The 23,464-nt window shown below is 49.1% G+C and overlaps 9 protein-coding genes across 9 annotated transcripts; 5 read left to right on the plus strand and 4 right to left on the minus strand.

The window, feature by feature from the left end:
- Positions 1-524: 524 nt before the first annotated feature.
- On the plus strand, positions 525-1,571 carry N7481_010366 (uncharacterized protein; the record flags this gene model as incomplete). Its single annotated transcript, XM_057269585.1, has 1 exon — positions 525-1,571. The coding sequence occupies one exon, from the start codon at positions 525-527 to the stop codon at positions 1,569-1,571; it is 1,047 nt and encodes a 348-aa protein (XP_057116759.1).
- Positions 1,572-1,606: 35 nt separating this feature from the next.
- Positions 1,607-1,899, plus strand: N7481_010367 (uncharacterized protein; the record flags this gene model as incomplete). The annotated part of the gene is made up of 2 exons (XM_057269586.1): positions 1,607-1,676; positions 1,697-1,899. 2 exons carry the CDS (start codon positions 1,607-1,609, stop codon positions 1,897-1,899), a joined length of 273 nt encoding a protein of 90 aa, XP_057116760.1.
- Positions 1,900-8,051: 6,152 nt separating this feature from the next.
- Positions 8,052-8,408, minus strand: N7481_010368 (uncharacterized protein; the record flags this gene model as incomplete). The annotated part of the gene is made up of 2 exons (XM_057269587.1): positions 8,052-8,245; positions 8,324-8,408. The coding sequence occupies 2 exons, from the start codon at positions 8,406-8,408 to the stop codon at positions 8,052-8,054; spliced, it is 279 nt and encodes a 92-aa protein (XP_057116761.1).
- Positions 8,409-10,605: 2,197 nt separating this feature from the next.
- N7481_010369 (uncharacterized protein) lies at positions 10,606-11,148 on the plus strand (the record flags this gene model as incomplete). The annotated part of the gene is made up of 2 exons (XM_057269588.1): positions 10,606-10,844; positions 10,893-11,148. 2 exons carry the CDS (start codon positions 10,606-10,608, stop codon positions 11,146-11,148), a joined length of 495 nt encoding a protein of 164 aa, XP_057116762.1.
- A 3,954-nt stretch (positions 11,149-15,102) lies between these two features.
- Positions 15,103-16,293, minus strand: N7481_010370 (M24 family metallopeptidase; the record flags this gene model as incomplete). Its single annotated transcript, XM_057269589.1, has 1 exon — positions 15,103-16,293. One exon carries the CDS (start codon positions 16,291-16,293, stop codon positions 15,103-15,105), a length of 1,191 nt encoding a protein of 396 aa, XP_057116763.1.
- A 794-nt stretch (positions 16,294-17,087) lies between these two features.
- Positions 17,088-18,290, minus strand: N7481_010371 (uncharacterized protein; the record flags this gene model as incomplete). The annotated part of the gene is made up of 2 exons (XM_057269590.1): positions 17,088-17,348; positions 17,436-18,290. The coding sequence occupies 2 exons, from the start codon at positions 18,288-18,290 to the stop codon at positions 17,088-17,090; spliced, it is 1,116 nt and encodes a 371-aa protein (XP_057116764.1).
- An 874-nt stretch (positions 18,291-19,164) lies between these two features.
- N7481_010372 (uncharacterized protein) lies at positions 19,165-20,795 on the plus strand (the record flags this gene model as incomplete). The annotated part of the gene is made up of 3 exons (XM_057269591.1): positions 19,165-20,371; positions 20,403-20,510; positions 20,626-20,795. 3 exons carry the CDS (start codon positions 19,165-19,167, stop codon positions 20,793-20,795), a joined length of 1,485 nt encoding a protein of 494 aa, XP_057116765.1.
- A 275-nt stretch (positions 20,796-21,070) lies between these two features.
- On the minus strand, positions 21,071-22,089 carry N7481_010373 (uncharacterized protein; the record flags this gene model as incomplete). Its single annotated transcript, XM_057269592.1, has 3 exons — positions 21,071-21,408; positions 21,501-21,944; positions 22,008-22,089. 3 exons carry the CDS (start codon positions 22,087-22,089, stop codon positions 21,071-21,073), a joined length of 864 nt encoding a protein of 287 aa, XP_057116766.1.
- Positions 22,090-22,913: 824 nt separating this feature from the next.
- N7481_010374 (uncharacterized protein) lies at positions 22,914-23,403 on the plus strand (the record flags this gene model as incomplete). Its single annotated transcript, XM_057269593.1, has 2 exons — positions 22,914-22,917; positions 22,958-23,403. 2 exons carry the CDS (start codon positions 22,914-22,916, stop codon positions 23,401-23,403), a joined length of 450 nt encoding a protein of 149 aa, XP_057116767.1.
- Positions 23,404-23,464: the final 61 nt, after the last annotated feature.

The following is a 23,464-nucleotide window of genomic DNA, read 5'->3' on the forward strand; positions in this document are numbered from 1 at the left end:
CTATGCACTTCTTTTCTTCCTCCTTATCTGGATGGCGAAAATTAACCCGAAGAAGGATGTACATACTCAATGACTTGAAGATATGTTGGCTGATCAGTGTAACCAATCTTGTACGGCATAGACCCTGTGCCTTCTAGGCTTATAACTGTAGAAAAGTGTATGGGACTGTCTACTTACTACTATTACTACTATTGCCTGAACTGGTTTAGTGACGCTCAATTCGCCGCTAAGCAGTGATCAAGTCTATCCCCGAAATGGTCTGCTACCGGGATATTCAGCAGCCTCGGCCCAAACCGAGCACGGGCCCACAGCGCGCCTGAATCCGCCGCTTTGTGCCTGATGCAGCCGTAAGGCAACAGTTTTACGAACGGTGGTCAGGATGGAATAACTATTTCCCGCTCGCGGTAGGTAGGTGGGACGGCGCGAATCATTTCGACTTCAGCGACGACGAGATCTTTTCATCAAACACCACGACAAGCAACTTGAGTGTCTAAAACCTGCTGAAATCTAACTACTAAAGCGAAATGGCAGGCACAATTAGCATGTATGACCTTGTCATAGTTGGTCACGGCGTGGCCGGTCTAGCCGCCGCAGTATCGGCGGCGGAACTCGTTCCAGCAGCTCAGATTGCCGTGCTAGAGCGCGCGCCTGAGGATGCCAGCGGGGGCAACACGCGTTATAGCCCGGCCAACATGCGCATGCGATCTGTTAATGAGATATCGCCTGGTTTCGTGGATGATATGATGACCATCAGTGGCGTAGACGGCGACCGCGCCTATTTCGAAAAGTTGGCCGACCGGGCACCGCAGGCCGTCCAGTGGCTCGAGAGACAAGGTGTGCAATTTCATGCCATGGACTATTTCTTGAAGTCGTGGCCAAATAGGATTCAGCCCGTCGGCAAAGGTGCCGCCATAATCGAAGCGCTGCAGCGATCTGCCAGGGCAAAAGGCATCCAGCTGGTGTACGAATGCCGCGCCAAGCAACTGCACCTTGGGAAAGAAGGGGCCACCATCAAGGCGGCAGACGGGCGGCGATTCATTGCCAAATCCGTTGTTCTCGCCAGCGGTGGATTCCAAGGTAATCCAGAGCTCCTGCATACCTATTTCGGGACCGGTGCGGAGTCTCTACGACCGATATCTCCAGGCACGCGGTGGAACACAGGTGATGGGATCCAAATGGCGCTGAATAACGGAGCTGCGGTAAATGGAAATTGGAATGGCATGCATAGCGAAATAATCGATCCGCGCAGCGATATGCCTGCACCACTAGTGCTCGTCTATCCTTATGGTATTGTGGTGAATCGCAACGGAAAGCGATTCGTTGATGAGGGCGCAGGGCTCGTCCATGACACCTGGGAACAACTTTCACGAACTATCCACTTTGATGCTCCGGGCCAGTCAGCCTGGGTAGTTTGCGATTCAAGACTCTCTGAGGTGGAAGGCTATGAAGCGGCCATTCGCACCGACATCCCGCCTCTTACAGCGGACACAGTATCTGGCCTAGCAGTCCAGATGAAGGTGCCGGAACAGGCGCTCTTTAGATACAATCTCAAGCTACAACGCAGCTTGTGACACAGACGTATTCCGTTTTTCTGCTGGCCGCCTTGATGGCCTTGCAACTGGGCCACACTTGGAACCTCCAAAGTCGAACTGGGCCCGCCCGCTCAACGCTCCGCCGTATTTAGCTTTTCCTTTAGCCGCTGCTATTGTATACACTTTTGGTGGACTTGCGACTGACACAGAAACGCGAGTCTTAACCCAGCAAGGCGCTATTCCTAACCTCTACGCCGCAGGTGAGATTACCGGCCATTTCCACGACACCGCACCAAATGCTGTTGCTGTTTTACGCGCGCTCGTCTTTGGGCGCATTGCTGGGCTCAATGCAATGAGCTCGAAGTAGATGGTGGGTTTAGTAGCCAGTGGAGATGTATGCATTAAGCAACCTTTCAACTTAGCATAACCTCATAGCTGGCTTGTGTGAACACCTTGTCGAGCTCTGAAACACACACGGAGTTCTAGCAATCGATTGTGAAATTCTAGACATACAGTTTGAGTTTCCAGGTACAGCCAAGACATTCTCAGGAACAGTTAGTGATTTTCCATCTTATTCGTTGCACGTTCTGGTTCGAATACTATTGTACAGTTTAGGGTGTTTGACTGACGGCAAAGCGAATTGTACGTGAAAGCTATTATTCGATGAAAAACGTCACTGCGTGAATGTGGACAATCGGTTGGAATGACCGAGGCGCAGGGGAAACAAATCACGAGGGTCACCACAGGCAAAGGACCGCGTGAGCGATCACGCCATGAAAGCTGTCGCGCCATGACAACAGCCACACCATGAAAGCTCACGCCATGAAACTTGCCATTCCATGAAACCTACCATTCTATAAAACCTACCATCGGTCACTTTTACGATAGCCTAGCTGGCAAGGGTAGCGGAATTACGACGACCGGAGGCGACGAATGAACCTGCCAGCGGTTGACATTGTATGCCTGAGCCGGACGAGAAATACTGGGACTCGTGGTGATCTGTGGGTGCGTTTCACCACCGGTCAACAAGACGCGCCAGATGGAGGCAGTTTCAGCGCGAGGATAAAAGATAGTGTGGAAGATGACCTGGCCCACGGTCAAACACCGGGTCCTCGATCTTTTCCAGGCGTTATTGGAAGAAGGCACGCTGCCGAAACAGTGGCGACACGCAAAGATCATTCCGCTGAGAAAACCGAACAAGGAAGACTACACCATTGCCAAGGCATGGAGGCCGATCTCACTGTTCGCCATATTAGGCAAGATCCTGGAGTCAGTGGTGGCAGAAAGGATCTCGCACGCAGTAGAGACCTACGGCCTGCTCCCGACCAGTCACTTCGGGGCCCGAAAGCAGCAGTCCGCGGAGCAAGCACTCTTACTCCTACAGAAGCAAATCTACACAGCGTGGCGGGGGCGACGGGTGCTAAGCCTGATCAGCTTTGATGTCAAGGGGGCCTACAATGGGGTCTTTTAGGAATGATTGATCCAGAGGATGAAGGCGCGAGGTATACCGGAAGTTCTGCTTCGGTGGGTTGAGGCGTTCTGTTTAGGACGAACGGCGGCTATCCAGATTAATGGGCAGCTGTCCGAGGTTCAAGACCTGCTACAGGCTGGACTGCCTCAGGGCTTGCCCCTGTCTCCTATCCTATTTCTCTTTTTCAACGCCGACCTTGTACAGAGACCGATCGACGGCCAAGGAGGGGTAATTGCCTTTGTGGATGACTTTACCGTGTGGGTGACAGGGCTAACCGTGCAGAATAATCGGGACGGTATCGTAACTATCGTTAATGAAGTGCTTAACTAGGAGAAGAGGAGTGGGGCAGCTTTTGAAGCAGACAAAACGGCGATTATATATTTCGCACCTAAGGCTTGCAAAGTAGATCAAGAGCCGTTCACTATCAAGGGGCAGACGGTCGTGCCTAAGAACAAGGTCAAAATCCTCAGGGTCCTGATGGACACGCGATTGAAGTACAAGGAACATATTGCCAGGGCAGCGTCCAAAGGTCTGGAGGCAGCGATAGAGCTTCGACGACTTCGAGGTCTTTCTCCAGCGACAGCACGGCAGTTGTTCTCGTCGACAGTAGCTCCAGTAGTAGACTATACCTCAAACGTCTGGATATACGCCTTTAAGAATCAAAACATAGGACCGATCAACCAGGTGCAAAGGATAGGAGCACAAGCAATTGTGGGCACATTCCTCACCGTTACGACCAGCATAGCGGAGGCCGAGGCCCATATCGCCACGGCACGACACCGATTCTGGAGACGAGCCGTAAAGATTTGGACAGACCTCCACACGCTACCGGAAACCAACCCTCTCCGCAGAAACACAGATCGGATCAGGAAGTTCAGGAGATACCACCGCTCACAATTATACCAAGTAGCAGACGCACTGAAAAACATCGATATAGAATCGCTGGAAACCATCAACCCTTTTACACTGGCACCATAGGAAGCATGCGTACAGACTGATGAGCCCATCTCAGAGGGATCAACTGTACCAGGCGGGTCAATGCAGATTGCGTTCAGCAGCTCAGCGCAGAACGAGCTGGTCGGATTTGGTGTGGCGATCGAGAAACAACCACCACGCTATCGGAAAGTGAGACTGAAGACCTTGTCCGTCACTTTGAGTACGAGAACAGAGCAAAATCCATTTGCCGCGGAGTTGGCGGCAATGGCGCATACACTGAAGACACTCGTGGGATTGAAAGACTTTAGGATCACGTTGATCACGAGCAACAAAGCGGCAGCTCTCACGCTGAAGAATCCGCGACAACAGTCAGGCCAGGAATTTGTCTGTCAAATCTACAAGCTGATAAGAAGACTGCAGAAGCATGGAAATCAGATCAGCGTCCGGTGGATCCCCACTAGCGAAGACAGCAAACTACTAGGGCTGGCGAAAGAGCACGCGAGAGCCGCGACGCAAGAAGATGCCATCCTGCAAGGACAGGTTCCCAAAATGAAATCAACCACTCTAAAGATTGCGCGTGCCCAAGCAGTCCCCAATAGCGAGTTGCCCGAGAACGTAGGGAGACACTCCCGACGAGTGGACACAGCACTCCCAGGAAAACACACGCGACAGCTGTATGACCGATTATCGTGGAAAGAGGCGAGCGTGCTAGCCCAGCTCCGCACGGGCATGGCAAGACTCAATGGATATCTCTTTCGGATCAATGCCGCCGAGACAGATCAATGCGCATGTGGACAAGCAAGAGAAACTGTGGAGCACTTTCTCTTTCGATGTCGAAAGTGGACTGCACACCGGACGGAAATGCTGCAATATACCCACACTCACCGAAGTAATATGTCCTTCTTCTTGGGAGGGAAGTCATCCTCCGATGATCAAAAGTGGAAGCCGAATTTGGAAGCAGTACGAGCCTCAATACGCTTTGCGATCGCCACGGGCCGACTCGAGGCCACCTAGGCTTGCCGACAAATTGTAGAAAGCCTCTTCTTACTAACCCAACACCTTGTGACAGACGGTAGACGCGCTTCAACTGCCGAGGATAGGATGTTGAACACTTGAAGAAGCGCCTTCAAGCAAGTCTACTAACCAATACTAACCCACAGGGACCAGCTCTGAGATTGGAAGCGGAAATGCCAAATACGGAAGGAAATACTGTATGGGCTTCAAGGAGACACGGCATATACCCAAACATGCATGTACTGGTAGATTAGTGATAGTGCCCTTTCGGCTCAGCCGCCGGGCGTTAATGAATTGTGTGTGTGTGTGTATCACTGCGTCCCGGTGGTGGACTATGCCTCCAATGTCTGGATGCACGCATTCAAGAATAAGAACATCGGGCCGATCAACCGAGTGCAGAGAGTAGGAGCGCAAGCGATTGTCGGGACATTCCTTACAGTTGCGACCAGCGTAGCGGAAGCGGAGGCTCACATCGCCACGGTGCAACGCCGACTCTGGAGACGAGCTGCAAAGACGTGGACAGACATCCACACCCTACCAGCAACCAATCCCCTCCGCAGGAGTACTGCTCAGATCAAGAAATTCAGAAGATACCACCGCTTGCCATTATATCAGGTCGCGGACGCGCTGAAGAGCATTGATATGGAAACACTGGAAACCATCAATCCATTCACATTGGCAACATAGGAGGAACGTACACAGGGCGGTGGTCAGAATGTACCAGAGACACAGACCGAACCGGGCGGAATAATACGAATCGCGGTCAGCAGTTCGGCGCGGAATGAGATGGTAGGATTTGGCGTAGCGATTGAGAAGCTGCCACCTCGATATCGAAAACCGAGGCGGAAAACTTTCTCCGTCACACTGGGTGCAAGAACCGAGCAGAGCCCATACTCCGGCGAATTGGCAGCAATGGCATATGCACTGGGCACGCTACGGGGACTGAAACGGTGCAGGGTCACGCTGCTCACGAGCAACAAAGCGGCGGCTCTTACGCTGAAGAACCCTCGACAGCAGTCGGGCCAGGAACACATCTGCCAAGCATACAAGCTGATCAAGAGACTACAGAAGCACGAGAACCGCATCAACAACTGTTGGGTCCCGACCAGCGAAGATAATCAACTGCTAGGCCTAGCAAAAGAGCAGGCTCGGACCGCAACCCAAGAGGACTCCACCCCGCAAGCACAGGTCCCCCGGGTGAAGTCGACAACACTGAACATCTCGAGATCCCAAGCAGTCCCCAAAGATTACCTGCCAGAGAATATAGGGAAACACTCTAAACGAGTGGATGCAGCACTCCCAGGAAAACATACCCGGCAATTGTATGATCGATTATCGTTGAAAGAAGCAAGCGTGCTAGCCCAGCTCCGGACTGGCATGGCGAGACTCAATGGATACCTCTATCGAATCAACGTCGCAGAGTCAGATCAATGTGCATGTAGGCAAGCAAGAGAGACCGTGGAGCACTTTCTCTTTCGATGTCAGAGGTGGACCACACACCGGACGGAAATGATGCAATGTACTCATACTCACCGAGGCAACATATCATTTTTCCTAGGCGGGAAATCGCCTTTGGATAGCCAGGACTGGAAGCCGAATTTAGAAGCAGTGCGAGCCACAATACGGTTTGCAATCGCCACGGGCCGACTCGACGCCGCTTAACCATGTCGACCAACACAGATTAACCCTACCCCAACCCAACCCCCACCAACTACCTTGTGCCAGAGACGGTAGACGCGCTTCAATTGCCGAGGATAGGATGTTGAACACTTGGAGAATCGCCTTCAAGCAAGTCTACTAACTAAACACTAACCCACAAGGACCCGCTAAGATATTGACAACTGAGATGACATACACTGAAAGGAATCTTGTAAGGGCTGCAAGGAGACATAGCATTAGCAAAGACGTGTATATTTAGATCTGTGATAGTTGCCCTTTCGGCTCAGCCGCCGGGCGTTAATGAATTGTGTGTGTGTGTGTGTGTGTGTGTATCACTGCGTACGAGATACGACTGTTCGGGATAGAGCTGGCGGGGAATGAAGGCATCTACAAGGAACAACTCCTTGTGGGATTTAGCAATAAACGTACATATCTTCAGACCTTTTTACAGTACGTCCCGAAACTGGTGCAACCGTCTACACTCTTTAAGTAATTATTTGGCCCCACTGCCAAGAAATGCTAGTCTATATTGGGAGTTCTTCCGACAGCTGCATGGGTATTTCCTCGTATGAGGGTTACATAATAATTTCAAGGATGTATTAGCATGTAAATTTCAATACATGTGACACCTTCATGCCCCTCATCCCTCGGGAACCACACTTGACAATCAATCACGAGTGGCCCAACCAAAGATGGCTCCAAACCTAGCTCCTTTCAAGCATGGGCTTATTCACGACATGATCCACAGTGGCGAACTATCTGTAACTGAGATGGCACAGGCCGCTGGTTGCAACAAGAGCACCATTTCAAGAATCTCTGCCAATATAAGAATGTTTGGCAGCGTCAAAGCACCGCCAAATAAAGGCGGACGGCCCCGTAGTATCACTCCAGTCATGCTCGAGGCTTTGTGCGACCATCTGATTGAAAAGCCTGCCCTATATGATACGCTAAGCCCAACATGGCTTATTCCGTATTCAAAAAAAATTTCTAGGTTTGCATGGTAGAAAGGACTGGAAGACGCGCGGGTCGCACGCATCGGCCCTGAAACGAAGGGCTGTAAATATTCGTGGAGCGTGAACAAACACTTATGTATGTTGTGAGAAACTAGAGGGAAAGTTGATAGGGGCTAAGCGATGAAATCTCTGCCTCTTACTGACTGATAATTGCGATTTGAAACACAGAAAACAAACAATCCAGTAGAGTTCGACCTCAGATCTACTGAGCTCATATAGCTTCCGGCAAGCGCCACACCAATATGGAAATTCGAATAGCTTTACAGCGCTGCTAATTTGAGAAAGCTCATACTCCTCTTCGAAGATCAATTCAAATGTTCAGCCAAGTCTTCACTAGCTGTATGTTTGTGGCGGAGAAAGAAGCTCCCCTAGTCCTGACGATCTTCGTTTCAGGTTGAATTTGTTGGGCAATGCGTGGCTAGTGGCTTAAAGCTTTGGGAAGCCAATCTGATGCGAATTATTATCGCCATCCTGTTTGGCGCAGGGGGATAGGCAAGATAAATCTGGATCAAACCCCCAAAAGTCATCCTTTTTGGTTGTTTCTTGCATTCGGAGGGTAAATCTTTGGTCGCCTGGGTGTATTACGGGGAATCTTTGCTTTGGACGGTTAAAATCAGGCCCTATAATATTGGAATACGGACAATTAGTCTTACAGAAAGCACTGTTTGACTGATTGGCGAAACAGCTCAATTACTCACCTTTCGAGTCTGAGTGCAGCGCTCGTTCGTCATCATCAGCTGATGATGACAATAGACCGTCGAACCCCCAAAAGTAAATTGACATTATGTATGGTAATTGAATCTGAGGTACCAGTTTTGTTAGAGGATTTTTATGTTATGAGGAGGGATGAGATTTGTGGTCTGGACGAGCATGCTTATTTAAATGTTTTGTTTTGCATTAACCGTATATACAACCGGCACAAAGACTAACGAACACATACATAAAGGAGATGTATCATTGGATGGTATAGATGTCCTCCAATCGGAACCCGGATTGACAGAAATCCCTTGCTGCATTGCTCTCGAGGAATCTGCTGCTCGTACGGACAGCCTTGAGAGCCGAAAGTATCGTTGCCTTGTTGAGTCATGTGATACGGGCAGGAATGTGCACGGTTGTTCGGCTGTTGTCCAATGACAAAGGATACGTAAGAGATTGATGAAATGGACCTTAGTTCAGGAAGAGCAAGGAAAATCAAAAAGCAGGATGTCTTGATTATTGAATACAGTAGCTTTAGCCAGGCATATGTACAGTAGAATTCGTATTCATTTTACCCCAAGACGTATATGCTTTGTTTCTCGATCCGTACCCGAAACCACGGGCCACGCTGCATGAAGATTCAGTACTGTATTGCATCGCGGAAGCAATTGTAACAACGAAACCAACCAACTTTCGTAGTAAGTTTGTTGCATCACCTGACATATATTTGCCGTCACCTTTCATCCCACACTTTTTAACCCCTCGCTCACATCCACCTTCGTACCAAGCCATCGATACAAAATGTCGGCATCCCGCTTCAGACCTATTCGACCTCATATGCCAAGTACTACAGCTTCTGTGGTTGACGAATCGGAAAATGACACTGTAAACGGAGTCTTGATAAAGAGACGATCAACCGCTTGCAATGAATGTCAGCGTCGACGAACAAAGGTAAGAAATCTTAAAAAAAGTGCCTTATTTAGCTGCTTGATTTTGACATGTTGAAAATAGTGCATTTCTGGAATCCCGTGCTTAGAGTGTACGAAACGCAACTCTCGTTGTATTTTCGAAGAGAGTTCTGACAAGCGACGCAAGAGCTACGAAAGAAAGATAGAAGAAGAACTGAGATACTACCGAGGTTTCTTGGATGACCTGTTGGGGGCAATACGACATTCTAGTGACGATAACGTCGATCGTATCATCAATATGGTGCGGTCTGGTTCATCAATAAGCGAAATACAGTTCATGGTGAAAGAAGCTCTTTCGGAGGGTGAATCTTCTTTTCTTGCAGCGTGATGAACATGTGCTCGGTGGGATGAGCAATCATGAAGCAGTAAATCATATGTATCGTGCGTGTCACAAGATTAACAGGCCTGGGTGGACTGAAGTTACAATGTACGATTATTTCGCTCACGCGGCGTGAGTTTCAAGTTCCAGGGCTTCGCTAATGGGCCGCGTGGGGGGGGACACAGGGACCATTGAGGGGCCAGATGGGGCCGGGGGCCGGGTCCCACTGACCTACAATTACGGGTGATCCGACCCCTTGCAATCGCTGCCTTCCATATTCCTCACGTCCCTCGTTGTGGAAGTTCAAGGATGTCTTCCGACACTGTGCATTTCTGGCCCGGTGGGGTTCCTGCAGATCTACTCGTCTATCAGGGTCAAGAACAATGGTTTCATGAGGTAGAAGAGGAAATCAAGGGATGGCTTCTTTTTGTCAAGGTTAGCCTGCCGTATCTTTCGAAAAGCTTACTGGCTAAAATAAATCAGGAAAATTGGACCATAAGTCAGGCAGCTGGCACGGGCGATGGTGGCATCGAGTATGCACCAAGTCAACGTCGTAAGCTCATGCTCCAATGGGCCTCCTATTCGCAATCTGTTCGGGAGGTTAGTAGAACACACCTCTCTCACATATGGGTTTTCCTTTCTCTGAGGTCGATTGTTTTGACAATATACCCTATAGGAATATCATAATCGGGCTTTGCCACAAGAAATCACAGATTTATGGTATTCTGGCGATATAACACATCAACTAAAATGCTGTCCAAATGGTGCAATCCTTTGTTTGTCACCAGTAGGGACAGACAATCCGGCCAATCGTGCTCGTTGGATCAAACTCCTCATCCTCATGAATCGGTTTGACCTTGCTTGGGAGAATCCCTTTACAATGCACGAGTCTGATCATCAAATATTTTGCACAGAGAGCATTTCATCCAACCTGCCTGATATAGCATTAGCGTCACGATGGCTGTATCTTGAGAATCCAGCATTTGGCTTTGTCCATATGACACGATCTGGGGAGGTTTTGTTCGATATTGGGGATCTTTTCGTTATCGACCAACATGATCTTCAAAATGGGTTTGTCTCTCTCGTGAAGTATGGAGTCAACGGAGAGCCAGTTCACCAGCTAAAGGTGAGGCCTTGGAATATGCCAGCTGTCATGAGGGAGCTAGGTATGCGTTGTACCATCGATGCTCAGATAGATTCCCTGCGGTCTATGCAGTTCTTGGCCTCTAAAGTAGAGTGAGTTCAAGAGCGTCATTTACCAAGGCTGTTTCCTGACCATCACAGAATCGACATGGATGCTCCCATATTGGAGATCTTGCAAAAAGAGAAGGATGCTCGACCTAACAGTCCGATACACAAGTCAAAAGATCTTGCCCAAGATGTTGAAACTTACGCCCCAGGGTATCTTGATATGGAAAAAGAGGGCCGTGGCGCCGAATACAATCTTGAGGAGTTACTAGAAACTTTTCAAGAAGATGATATACTCCTGATGAAGCCGAATGACTGGCTAAACTCGATGAGGCCGGGTCGAGCTCAATGATCATCGCGCCATTGCAGTGACTATCAAACAGATTAGTAACATCCCCATTTGGCATGCGAATGCTCCTACTTGTAGGTGCAAACAAGTAGTATCATGTTCATTTATTACAACGATTTCCTCTTGTAGACTTCGTAAGCAGCACTTGACTGCATATGACCCCACGGTCAGGGCCAACAACTTCCCGACTTGTCCATGACATCAACCCACCTCCCTGCCCTCCTAGTTCTTCCTTTTGATGCAGTGTGCGTCCCTGTCGATCATTTATGCTTTTCTCCTCCCCCGGACTGTATGCCCTAGTTTATTTTTCTATGTGAGATGTTTACCTGCCGGGGAGATTGGTTGAGGCTTCACGTTCCAGCCCTCGGTCTGGGGCGGAATTTCAAGCCACGGCATTGATTTCCTTGCGACCACATCCACATCATGAGGCGTTGCTTGCTTTTAGGTTACCAACGGTGGAATGCTAGTGCCGAATTTGATTTCAGCAACTTAGGATGAGGGGTGGGGTTGGATGAACGTGAAGGGCTTAGCCTCTTTCGACTCACTGACGAGATTCAACTAAAGATACCTTCTGTTTTTGCGGGCGCTGCGATGGGAACCGTGATTTGGACGCAGTACCTGTGTGGCTGTGAATGCCTCGTACATTGATCCCCCACTTTCAGTACATCCGCCATCATCATCGGCTACTCACCCAGTTTAATCCAGGAAGCAGACCGCGCCCGATCGACATGAATGGTCAGCTGAACAACAGAACGAAATGCTCAGATTTGACAAAGGTTGACCGGAACTGAATTCAGGATTGGAGGATTCGTGTGGTTCCTCATGGTGGTATTTGTTCCCGGATAATAGATCATCGATCTATCCGTTGTAAACCCCGGTCTCACTACGGCGGCTCCCCCTTTGGCAGAAACGCGTTCAGTCTTTTGCCAACAGACCCTTCTACGAGCGCGCTGGAGAACTCAACCACTGGATATGATACATTGAGACTTCAACATCTTATCAGCGAATCACAGTGACTAACCCTCCCACTGGCCGACAGCCCTGTGGTTCATGGGAGTGACTGATAAAGACGCGCCCCGTGGTTTTATGTGACCTGAAGGTCCCAAATGGGGACCGACTAAGCGCGATGCTTTGTAGATGACGGCCCATCTGGCCTTGTGCAATACGTAGATAGTTCTTTCTGTGGGACTGGCCAAAACGGTCTTTTACGGTCTCTTACGGTCTTTATACCGCTCTGCCAGAGGCAAGTTGCTGTACAAAGTGCAGATTGAGCACGACAAGGAAACGGCCCAAGGCTTCCAGAGTGACTCTTGCCGACTTGCCTTTGAACTGTTTGGCTCATACAACATCTGATCGGATTAATATCTGAACAGATAAGCCTTCACACCTCCAATACAGAGGAAAAGCAGAGCACCGGTTGCACTTGTCTTCGACAGCTGCATACCAATCTTCCAGCGTCGAATCAAGTAGAGCCCGGAATCAGTCAGCAACCCTGAGGTCATCCACCTGACCTGCGCTCCTCTGTAGCTCTTTTTTCTTTTTGCTCTTCAACAAAAAGGATTGTATTCGATAAGTTTGAATCGGTGCGTACAGCCCCAATTCAATTTCCCATGGTGGATACGCTACGGATATTCAGTCAACGAAAGCGGTTCCCGGACTCTCCGGTATATATATCACAGACAGAAACATACTATCACTGCTAACTCGGCGCTTCTAGATAACCTTAAGTTTTCGCACTATCACTTCGCGCTTGCGACTGGCTTCTACTAGCTTGTCGATGTATAATAGCGCTCGGAAAAACCCAATATCCTCCACCACGAAGAGGATTGTACCGAACCGATAGAAACTGAGAGGGTGTCTATACGGGTTAAGGACGGTGACCGGCTGCTTGCTTGGCGATTGCAGTGTATCGTGATATAGCTTCCGCGTAAGCCTAAGTCGAGGCTCGGCCACTATATAAACTGTTCGCTACGTTAGTCCGTCTTCCTAAAATGTAATATAAAAATAGGAAGCTAAAAGAAAGCACGAAAGCTAGTCCGAGGTATCTAGAGCTGCACGTACTAGCTAGGGTGAAAATCGCTCGGTTAAGGGGTATCGCAATATTAAGCCAGAGGAAATTGCTCACAGAGTTTATCATTATCTTATTTCGGGGAGGTTTCTAGGGCTTTTGGTCCTATATGGCTATTAAGTATCTAGCGGCGCTAATAAATGGCTATAGGTATATAGCGCCTATTAGGTACCACCGATATAATAACTATCGTTCCACGAGGTGGTAAAAGAGTGCGCTAATCGACGTCGTTACGAGAAGGTAGTGGTATTTTATCGTAAACTGTATATAGCGCCGTCGGACCGCTACGTAGGTCACTAGAATTATAAGAATAAGAGCGTATCCTACCTACACTTTATTAACTATATATAGACCTGTGCAAACCCATTGGCATGCCCATTTGGCAAACCCGCCCATTCATGGGCATGCCCAAACCGCCCATAACCTGCCCATAAGTGGGGCAAAAAGTAATATCATGTGATTTGCATAAAATATGAAGAACTAGGCTCTATTTGGCAGTATTGCTGTTGTATTAGTCCTTCTTGGCAGTTGCTATAGCCAATTTGTTACAATCGCAATGGCCAATTTGGTGCAATCCCCATGGCTAATTTGTTGCAATCCCTATGGCCGATTTGTTGCGATCGCCATGGCCAATTAGTTACAATCGCCTAGTCACATGTAAAAAAAGGGGTAAAATCTCTGTTCGACCCACCTTTTATCAGACTCTGATTGGTTAATTTGTAACTATTGTCAAAAATTTCCTCAACAGCAATCCCCCCTGGTAGCTACCAAAAAGTTTTTATCCTTTCAAAAGATTGAAAATCACTTATTTGCTACCTTTAAAAATATACAAAAATATAGAAAAATAAGAGTAAAATACAATAAATAGCAACATTTATTTTAATCAAAAAGAATTATTAATATCTGAAATTTTAGTATTATCTTAATAATTATTATTACATGCTAAAAGATATACTACCTCTAATTTAGAAATATATATTGTAAGATGGGAATGCTCGCTGGCAGTCTGTCAAGCAGACGGGTCGATCACAAGAGGACAAAACCACCACACTCGTAGAGTGCAGGAGAGAGTAGTAGACAAAGCGGTGCCATACTGAGAAAACAGCATTCAGAGCATTCGAGCCCTTGCTCGAATGCTAGCAATCCGAAATAACGCAAATAACATTGGTGACCCGAAAGGTGGATGGATTGTGTAAGTTAACTATCGTCGAGGGCTTATATACTGCATGAAGGTAAGGCCTAAGGCCTACAACGTCACCTGACATCGCCAGAGCGATTCCCCCACTACAATATATACATATTTGTTAATAACATATATTAGATTTGGTAATCTATTTGGTATTTAGCCTAGTTAAAATGGTTATTCTGGTACAAAAATAGAATACCACTAGTAATATTTAAAAAATCCATAAAATTAATGCAATGTCTTGGATAAATGGGCACCTTTGGGCATGCCCATAAAACCCATGGGACGCCCATTGCACAGGTCTACTGGTAGCTGAAGAAATCCAATGCAGCCTGGCTAAGGTTATAAATATTCGCAGAAACCTGCCGCAATTTGCAAATATCCAAACGAAACTCGAATAAGACGGAAACGGACCGTGACACCACTAATGATCGAAGTTCCCTGCAATCACCTGCCTGACAAACCAGGCCTCTATCTGCGATGAGGCGGCTGTTTTCCTCTGGGATGAATTCCACACCCTAGTGATAACCTCCAGCATTATACGAGCACTTGTCGCTAAAGGTTGATCGAAACGGAGCATTCGGCAAGTTAGAGAATGAAATGCAGATTTTGGGAGAATGTTATCTGCATAGTTTATCGAAATTTCAGATTGATCATCAATGCCTTCATGTTTCTAATTGGCTGCATATCGGATACCTGGGACCTACCAATATAACTCCATTGGGAAAAAATCTAGCGGTTCACACCCTGTCGCCGTTAATCGCACAATCCGCTCCGTCCGAAGACCCCCAACGCCTGGTACGGTGATAGTGCTCTTCAACGTGAATACCATGTTCTCGCGCAAGATGGTTTGGTTCCCTGGACCAATCCACGGCTGCTCCTCCTCCGGATCCATACCTGTCCCATGGCCTGTTCCATGTCCACGTGCCTCGCTGGAGTATTCCTCGTAACCGGACTTTACCAACGCTTTTTGGATCACCTTGTTGAGATCTGAAGCCGTGATGCCTGGCCGTGCAGCCGCCAGACCGGCTTCAACGGCAGAAGCTGCTGCTTTCACAATCGCTATCTTTTCCGCGCTCACATTGCCGTACGTGAATCCTCGTCCCCCATCAGCGACGTATCCGCGATAACGGGCGCCAATGTCAGTCATGACCAATTCGCCAGGCTGAACGATGCGGTCAGTGGGCCGAGCGAGATTGAAAGCCGAGCGAGGACCGGCTTGCACCATGGAGTCATAGCCTGTTCGCTCAGCACCTCCAGCTAGCATGGCGCGATCGGCAATTAAAGCCAGCTCCCGCTCGGTATGTGGCATGCCATCGGCCAATGTATCGCGGATGGCAACCATCGCCATGTCTGTTAGCGCGGAGGCTTTGCGGATTAAATCAACTTCGCGAGGGCTTTTGATTGCCTTAATCTCGGCTAGAACCTGGGTCTCCTCCAGTCTGAGGTCCCCGATCGATGCCCTCACCCTGCGAGCGAGGTCTTCCGGGAAGTAGAAGGCACCAGCTAACCCAAGTGTACCCGTATGAATCAGGGCCGCAAATGCTTGGAGACGCGGTTTCATTTCGTCAAAGCTGTAGACAGGGAATGTGGTGACTTCGGAGGCATAGTCAACGCATTGTTTGGAGACGAATAATGCAGGCTCTTCTTCATCCACACCAAGAAAGAAGATTGCGTTGGCGATATCAGATACTCCATCCAGAGGTCGGAATTCCGTGAAGTAGCAGATGTTGGAGCCGCGCCAGCAATCGCCAAAGGAGATCAGCCCAACTAGCCCATTAGAGTCAATGGCTTTTCGTACTCTTTGAATGCGTTGTTGATACTCCGCAGCCGGGATAGATTCATCAGACAGTATAGGGGTGCCCGTTCCGTTCCTGTGTGGGCTTCCGATCATGTTTGCGTTTTCTGTTTGACAAGGGCCGTGCGATGAAAATGAAAGCAAAGGTTCGAGCTTGAGATGGGATTTATGATGATCTTAAAATCATTATTCAATTATCGAGCCGACTGTTTCATCTCCGCACCGAGCGGAGGAATCAGGGTTGTAATCGAGAATGGCATGTGGATATCAGGTCCTTCAATTCATTCTTCTCCTCAAAAGCCGATTACCCGATGAAGGCGCTTTCGTCTATTTTTTCCCATCTTTGCGTTGCATGTTGATGCCCTAGAGGACCCGGTATGGAGGCGGGGAAGGAATTCTGATTGTGGGAAGAAAAGCCGATGATCTCTTCGCCGAAAAATTCCTTTCCCAGCGATTTGAATTCATGCTATAGCACGATCAGAGGCACCAAATCTCCATGGGTATGTGAGCAACGGTCCACAATCAGCATTGCTGAATTGGAATATGACTCTTCCAGTTGTGTGATACTCATTGTTTGTTAAAGTTCATATCCAAGGTCTGAGTGAAATCCCCTCTGGCCGCTTTGCCCCAATGTGAAACCATGGTATCCAGATAAGTCCAAAGGTAATATTTTCATATTGGCTCAATCTCTATCATGGGCATTAGAATATCATGAGCTGCCCGCATGGCATAGAACGTGATTTTACACAAAAGGTAGAAAGTTATTTCTCCGAGCATTGCCGCCGATAGATAGAGGAGAGAGAATTTGCATCATTGAATATTGAAAGCTATGATACGTAATTAAATGGCATTCTCAGGTCATAGCTATCTCGAGTTATAGCTATCAGAAGTTATAGCAGACTTGATTCACTCTTCACAGCATCCTCATCAATGACAATCACACCCTTACCCTGGTATTTCCCTTGGCGGAGCATGTCGACCACTTTCAGAATCTCCTCAATACCATGGAAAACACTTATACTGACTTTGATGTTATACTTGATGACCATGTTCAACATCTCCTCGGCCTCTTTTGGAGAACAAAGAAATGATCCCTTCACGCGGATGTCTCGAAATATCATATCCTGGAATGGAATACACACTTCGTGTCCCTAGAGTCAGATCGAACTGTCAGCATTCCATCGCTTTCTTCAGCACTCGTAGGAGGAGTCTGGAAACGGATTCTCAGGAATACATACCACGGGAACATGAACAATTATGCCGTGCCTCCTCGTAATGGCGCACGCAGTTGCCACTGCAGCTTTAGCATCGCTGACTGTGATGGTGGCATCGACGCCTCTGCCACCAGTGGCATTGAAAACCTCGCGCATCACCTCCTCCTTCCCTACCCGGGCGTCAAGAACTAGGTCTGCACCAACCTCTCGAGAAAGAGAGATTCCATCGTCTCGAGCGTCCGTCCCAATCACATTTAAACCTTTGGCTTTGGCGAATTGGACACCAAGGTGGCCGAGTCCCCCTCCGGATCCCACGATGGCAAGCCACTGTCCTGGTAGAAGCTCTGTTTGCAGCAGTGCCCTCCAAATGGTGATGCCCGCACAAGCAAGGGGAGCAGCAGTAAGAAACGACATCTTATCCGGGATCCGACACGCTTGTCGTGCATCCACCACGAGGTATTCCTGAAAGGCGCCGTTCCGCTCGGTACTCATCATCGGGCCCTGATGTTCACAGTAATGCTGGTAGTTCTCTGGTCCTTTGCAATCATCACATTCTCCGCAGCGGTCGAATGTCTGCCCAGCCATGATTCGATCACCGATGACAAACCGAGTCACGGCGTCTCCTTTGGCGATCACGACACCAGTGCCTTCGTGGGAGGCGGTGACAGGAAGAGTACAGTCGAGGGTGCCATTCTGGTACTCCAAATCCGAATGACAAAGAGCAGAAACGGCAACCTTTAGAAGGATGTCATGAGGCTTAAGCGTGTCAGGAGTTGGGATCCTTCTTATTTGGTGTGGTTTGTTATACTCGACGATCTGGCATGCTCGCATGGAATCAGGAAGCCCCTTGATCGTTGCATGTCCCCTAACGTGGGCCATTTGGAAGGCTCGTTGTCGTCTTGCTGGTCTAGCTGCACGTCTTGCTCTACCGAACACCTTCTTTTACAGTGCAGAGAGATCAATCGGTAAAATACGAAGAGAGAGTGGTGAATCAACAGTATGTGGAAAGGAAAATCATCTTAGCAGATATTTGCCGATATTATTGTTCGTGTTATCTCACCCCATTGTCTCGGCGCTTGAACCTTGGGATTCATTCCTAATGTCTAGTTCCCCCAGGGAGATCATCACTAGTGATTACTTGGCCTTATCCGGGTTAGGAATTTTGACTTCGACAGCGTGGAGAGTGCAGGGTTAATTTGTCAAACTCCCACGGAGTCGTTCCCAATTTCCCAAACTGGTCAGTCTCTCAGCCCCAGAGATACGGATCTCACTTATCCTGTCGTATCTTGCGTGCCACAACCCATAGTTTGAAGAAGCCCGACGCTTAAGCGGCTAAATTCCATAGATTTGTCGCTACCCATGTGGCGGTTTCGGAGGTTCCCCGCAGTGTTGGAGTTGTTGGAGGCAGCAAGCCTCATGCGTCGTCCCGCTTTGCCAGTTTCGGCGTCCATTCATTGTCCTCTTCTAGATTAACCGGGTTCAGAGAAAGAACATGTCATTTGCCTTTCACGACCCTGATGTTGCATCCGTGCGATGAGTCCTCCCGGGTCTGTGGTCCTGCCTGTGATCTTGCCTATGGTGAGCTAGCATCCCACCCGTTGGGTTCATCAGACTTCACTGCCCAGGTATAACAATGGAACACTCTCGATCATCCCTCGGAGGCATCACTGTATCAATAGAGAATTAAATTCGCCACGAGCGACAGAACCTGACCTGAACTTATTTCATTGTTCAAATGTCCAGGATGTCAACGATGGCTGTTCCATTTGGATTATGGGAAGTTGCTGTCGTCGCCTTCTTCGGCGCCGTGCTTATATGGCCAATCTTCAGCTACTTCCTCGACCCTAAGAAGCTGCGTCGCTTCCCAGCTCCTGGAATCGCTGGGTTTTCGAATATCTGGATGATGTACCATGCATACAGTTTCCGACGACCAATGGCTACCCATGAGGCCCATCAGAAACTTGGTAAAATAGTGCGAGTCGGCCCGAATCACGTCTCCTTCATCGGTCAGCAAGCCGTGAAGGACATCTACGGCCATGGAACGCCAGCCCAGAAGGACAAATTCTACATCTCTTTTACGAGCACACATGAAAGCAGCCTAGATGTGACGAATCGCCAAGCGCACAGCGAGAAGCGCAAACGTCTAGCCGCTGCATTCTCGCTGAACCGAATTGCAGATATGGAGCACTTGGTGGTAGACGATGTCCAAAGGCTCCTTAATCGCTTTGACAGAGCAGCTGCCACCAAAGGGCTGATTAACGTGCGGTGGTATATCAATATGCTCCTATTTGACCTCACCGGACATCTGGTTTTCAGCACATATCTGGGATGTGTGGAGCGCGGGGACGACATGATGGTCGCGCAGAAGTTGGATGGCACCCTCTATCAGACCAAACCGGCAAACGCACTTCGCAATTCGTTGCGTATCGGTTCCACCATGGGATGGATCCCATCACACTTTGGTTTGCTCAAGCGACTCACATGGTGGCATCCTGGTTGGAAAGGTGGCGCAGACTTTTCATCTATTGTGTTGCATATGGTCCGCACCCGGCTCGAGATGGAGAAAGAGGACGGTGAACGGAACGACTTCTTCCATTCCTTGGTCTGGAACAAGGATCACGAGCCCTTGGGCCTGGAGATCGGTGAGATGGTTGCAGAATGTGGCCTTTTGCTAAATGCTGGCTCTGACACAACCACGATTGTCCTCGTCGGCACCATTTATCTTCTGACCAAATGGCCCCGCGTCGGTGAGAGGCTCCGAAAGGAGCTGGATGAAGAATTGGATAGCCAGGATGAAGTCGTCGCCTATGAAAGTGTTAAGAATCTGCCCTACCTGCGGGCTTGCATTGATGAGGCGATGCGCATGCGTCCGCCACTCCGCGGTGGTCTCCCCCGGGTCACGCCTCCGGGGGGGCATGATGGTGGAGGGAGAGTGGATTGCGGGAAACACCACCGTCTCTGTGCCTACCTATTCTCTCCACCATGACCCAGACCTTTTTGAGGATCCGTACACATACAAGCCGGAGCGTTGGCTTGCGGAGGATGCGGCCAACCTGCAGCAAGTGTTCCTTCCTTTCTCTGCCGGTGGACGAGGCTGCAGTATGTTCTCGATTTGCTACACTATTCCTTTACCAGTCCCAAGAAATTTGCTAATAGCTGTTCGAACATTTAGTTGGTCGTAATGTCTCCTATATGGAATTGCTGATCATTATAGGAACACTGATGCGTCGCTATGAATTCGAGTGTGAATCTCCGAGCTTTGAACTGGAAACAAAGGATACGGTCAACGCACATCCTGGCACCATGATGATGCGAATCCATCGGCGATTTCCCCCTGAAGAAGTTACTTCCAAGGTTAGAAAGGATATGTCTGGATTACAGTGAGCCTGAGGGACTATGGCTGGACATCAAGCTTGAAAGTCCGACAGAGGGAGGTTGAAGCCTGAGAGAGAAAGTATTACCCGTCAACGTGCGTCGCACGCCATGGTAGAAGAAGTGGAGATCCCACTCAGATATGCTTATGCACTCAGGATTGATGGAAATGATCAGTTTTCTGGTCGTTATGTTTGAGCTTTGTAGTTATAGCTAAATTTGAATGCCTCTCTTTATGGGGTGGTTGTTTGACTCTTGCCACTGGCCCTTTATACCCATCCTCGCCATCACCACTCCCATTCTTCCATCAATCCTTGAATTAATGACTCCGTGGGCCGTGCACTCTCCATTTCTGTGCGTCGGAGCAATTGGAGTAGCAATTCCTGCTCTGCTCGAGGCCGGTCATGAAACCATGGCCCGCAGGCGATAATCGCTGTGCACGCTGTCAGCTTCACCGCGACAAGGGATGTTACGAAGGCAATTCCACAGACAGCCTCGGCGTTTTGAAGGACTTCATCCGAAATGCTTTTGCGATGTTTTTGGACCCCCAGCCCGATTCGAGGCACAGCTGGATTGTATACCGCGAGGAACAGCTTCGCAATGTAGTAGTATTGCATTCCAGTGACTGTATAGTCAAAAAATAGCGATCAGCAAAGATGAAGTGGATATACAACAGCCAGCATGTATGGAAAAAGGAGAGGAGAAAGCCGAACTTACCATGCCAGGGATGTCCAAGTCGTATTTCTGGGAAATATCTTTTCGCTTCCTCATCTCGATCAATGTACAAAATGGGATCAAACGACTTTGGTCGCGTAAGGTTCCAACGCTCCGTCTTGGCCCGGGCAGCCTCCCAATTGGTAGAGCTTAAGCGATCACCAAAACAGAAACTCGCAATCTCGGCCACTATCCATATCATCCGATTGGCCCATGTACAGTCTGTAGCGGCATTAAATCCCAAATCGAAGGGCAATCGCTCCTCCCACCCGGATAAGTCTACCTTGAGCGGCCTCTGTTTTAACAGAGACATGTAGATATCTTGTCGCACAAAGACCCAGAACGCAGCATGGCCCAAGCCACCCCAGGTGCAAAATTCAAGCTGGGCGTTGGCGAAGACCGATGTACCGGTGAGATGCCGTTCAGGCTCGGCGCCCATCTTCGACTCTGTATGTCTAGTAATTTAGTGGGTCAAAGAGGTAAGATGCTGTCAGTGAGAGAGCTTCGCACCATTGGTCTCCTCGAATGCTCTGAGAATTACCGCTGCCGCGAAGAGAGTTTCGTCCGCAACGAGATCCTTCCGATCCAGCATTGGAATGATTAAAGAGACACATTCATGATGGTAATGGTCAGCAACCGCGGAGTCAAAATTTGAAGTTCGGCTCAAGTGGCGAGCGGAAAATGCCATGAGGGAATACAATAGCACAGGACAGCTAAGAGCAAGTTCCGGCACGTCGACGGCAAAATGGCGCTGGACGTCGGTAATGTCAAGCTGCAGCCCCGAAATAATTAGCATTCCAGATAATCTCCAGCCGGGGAGGTCACCGAATCAAATTTCTTTGTGTGGACTAGGAACAAGGAAGACCTACCAAAGCTGCCAAAGCTTCCATGTAATGATGAAAGAGCAATGCTTCTCGGGAAACCTTAAAAGGCAACTGCATCCTGTCCTCGTAGAGAAGAAGCCCCACTTTGCGATGGAGTGCTTCTGGGCTATTCAACATTTCAGATGAAACATGGGAAAGGCCATCCGTGTGGCTGACCGTAATGGTGCGATCGCTGCCACAGGCCGGCGCAGGGGGATTGCTGGAAATGGAGTGATGTGGAGAGGTTAGATCCATGTAATCCGGGGGCGATGTGGTTGTGGTTACGGGATGCAGATGCAGGCCGGTTCCTCCGAAATTTGGACCCGAAAGCCCGAAGGAACCTTCATGTCTGCTGAAGCTCGAATGGGTTGCGTTGTGAATAACTGCAGAACTGTGAGAAACAGCGAGCGGTAAGTCGTCTCTCTGCGTTTTCAATTGAAAGGGTTCCGTGGTACCGGGCGAGATAGGAGACAGAGGATCTCTGCCAGGAGGTGATGAAGATGAACTTCGCATAACGCAGAGCATGTGCTGATGGCGATATTCTGCAGTTACGATGGGTGTTTCATTGACGAATGTCACTATGAAAAATTCTCGTAGTCAGCATCTATCCAGCCAAGCCAGGTCGCATAGCTGCTCTCACGCTTCGACGGCGTCGCGAGCCACAGGTGGTCTTCTGCAAAGATATTGTCGTTTTCCGGATCTTCCCGAAAATCATCGCCTCTGTCCCCAAGCGTAGCAGCTGTGCTACCATTGCCTCTGAGTTGCCCTCGAGCAGCCACTCTTTGCGCACTTCGAAAGGTCAGCAGGTCATCCGGGATGCACTCCCTTCCGGTTCGTCGGCAACGCCCACAGCGGGGTTTCTCTTCGTCGCATTTGAGGTGCCGTTGACGACAGGTCAAGCTGAACAGACTCCATATCAGACACAGAACCCATATGTAGCGCACAAATGTGCTGGCTATTGTCCTCACCATCCAGTCCGGCCCCTTCTATTCATGAGCTGTGAGCCTGCTGTCGTCGGCATTGGCAGCACACTTGACATCTGACCGTTGAGCATAGCCAAGGGTGAAAGGCCAGGGTGGATCACAAAGGAACAATATGGACGGG

Source organism: Penicillium waksmanii (genome assembly GCF_028829765.1).
Source record: "Penicillium waksmanii strain IBT 27052 chromosome Unknown utg000009l:1.0-4314994.0:1.0-4318279.0, whole genome shotgun sequence".
NCBI classification, from domain to species: Eukaryota; Fungi; Ascomycota; class Eurotiomycetes; order Eurotiales; family Aspergillaceae; genus Penicillium; species Penicillium waksmanii.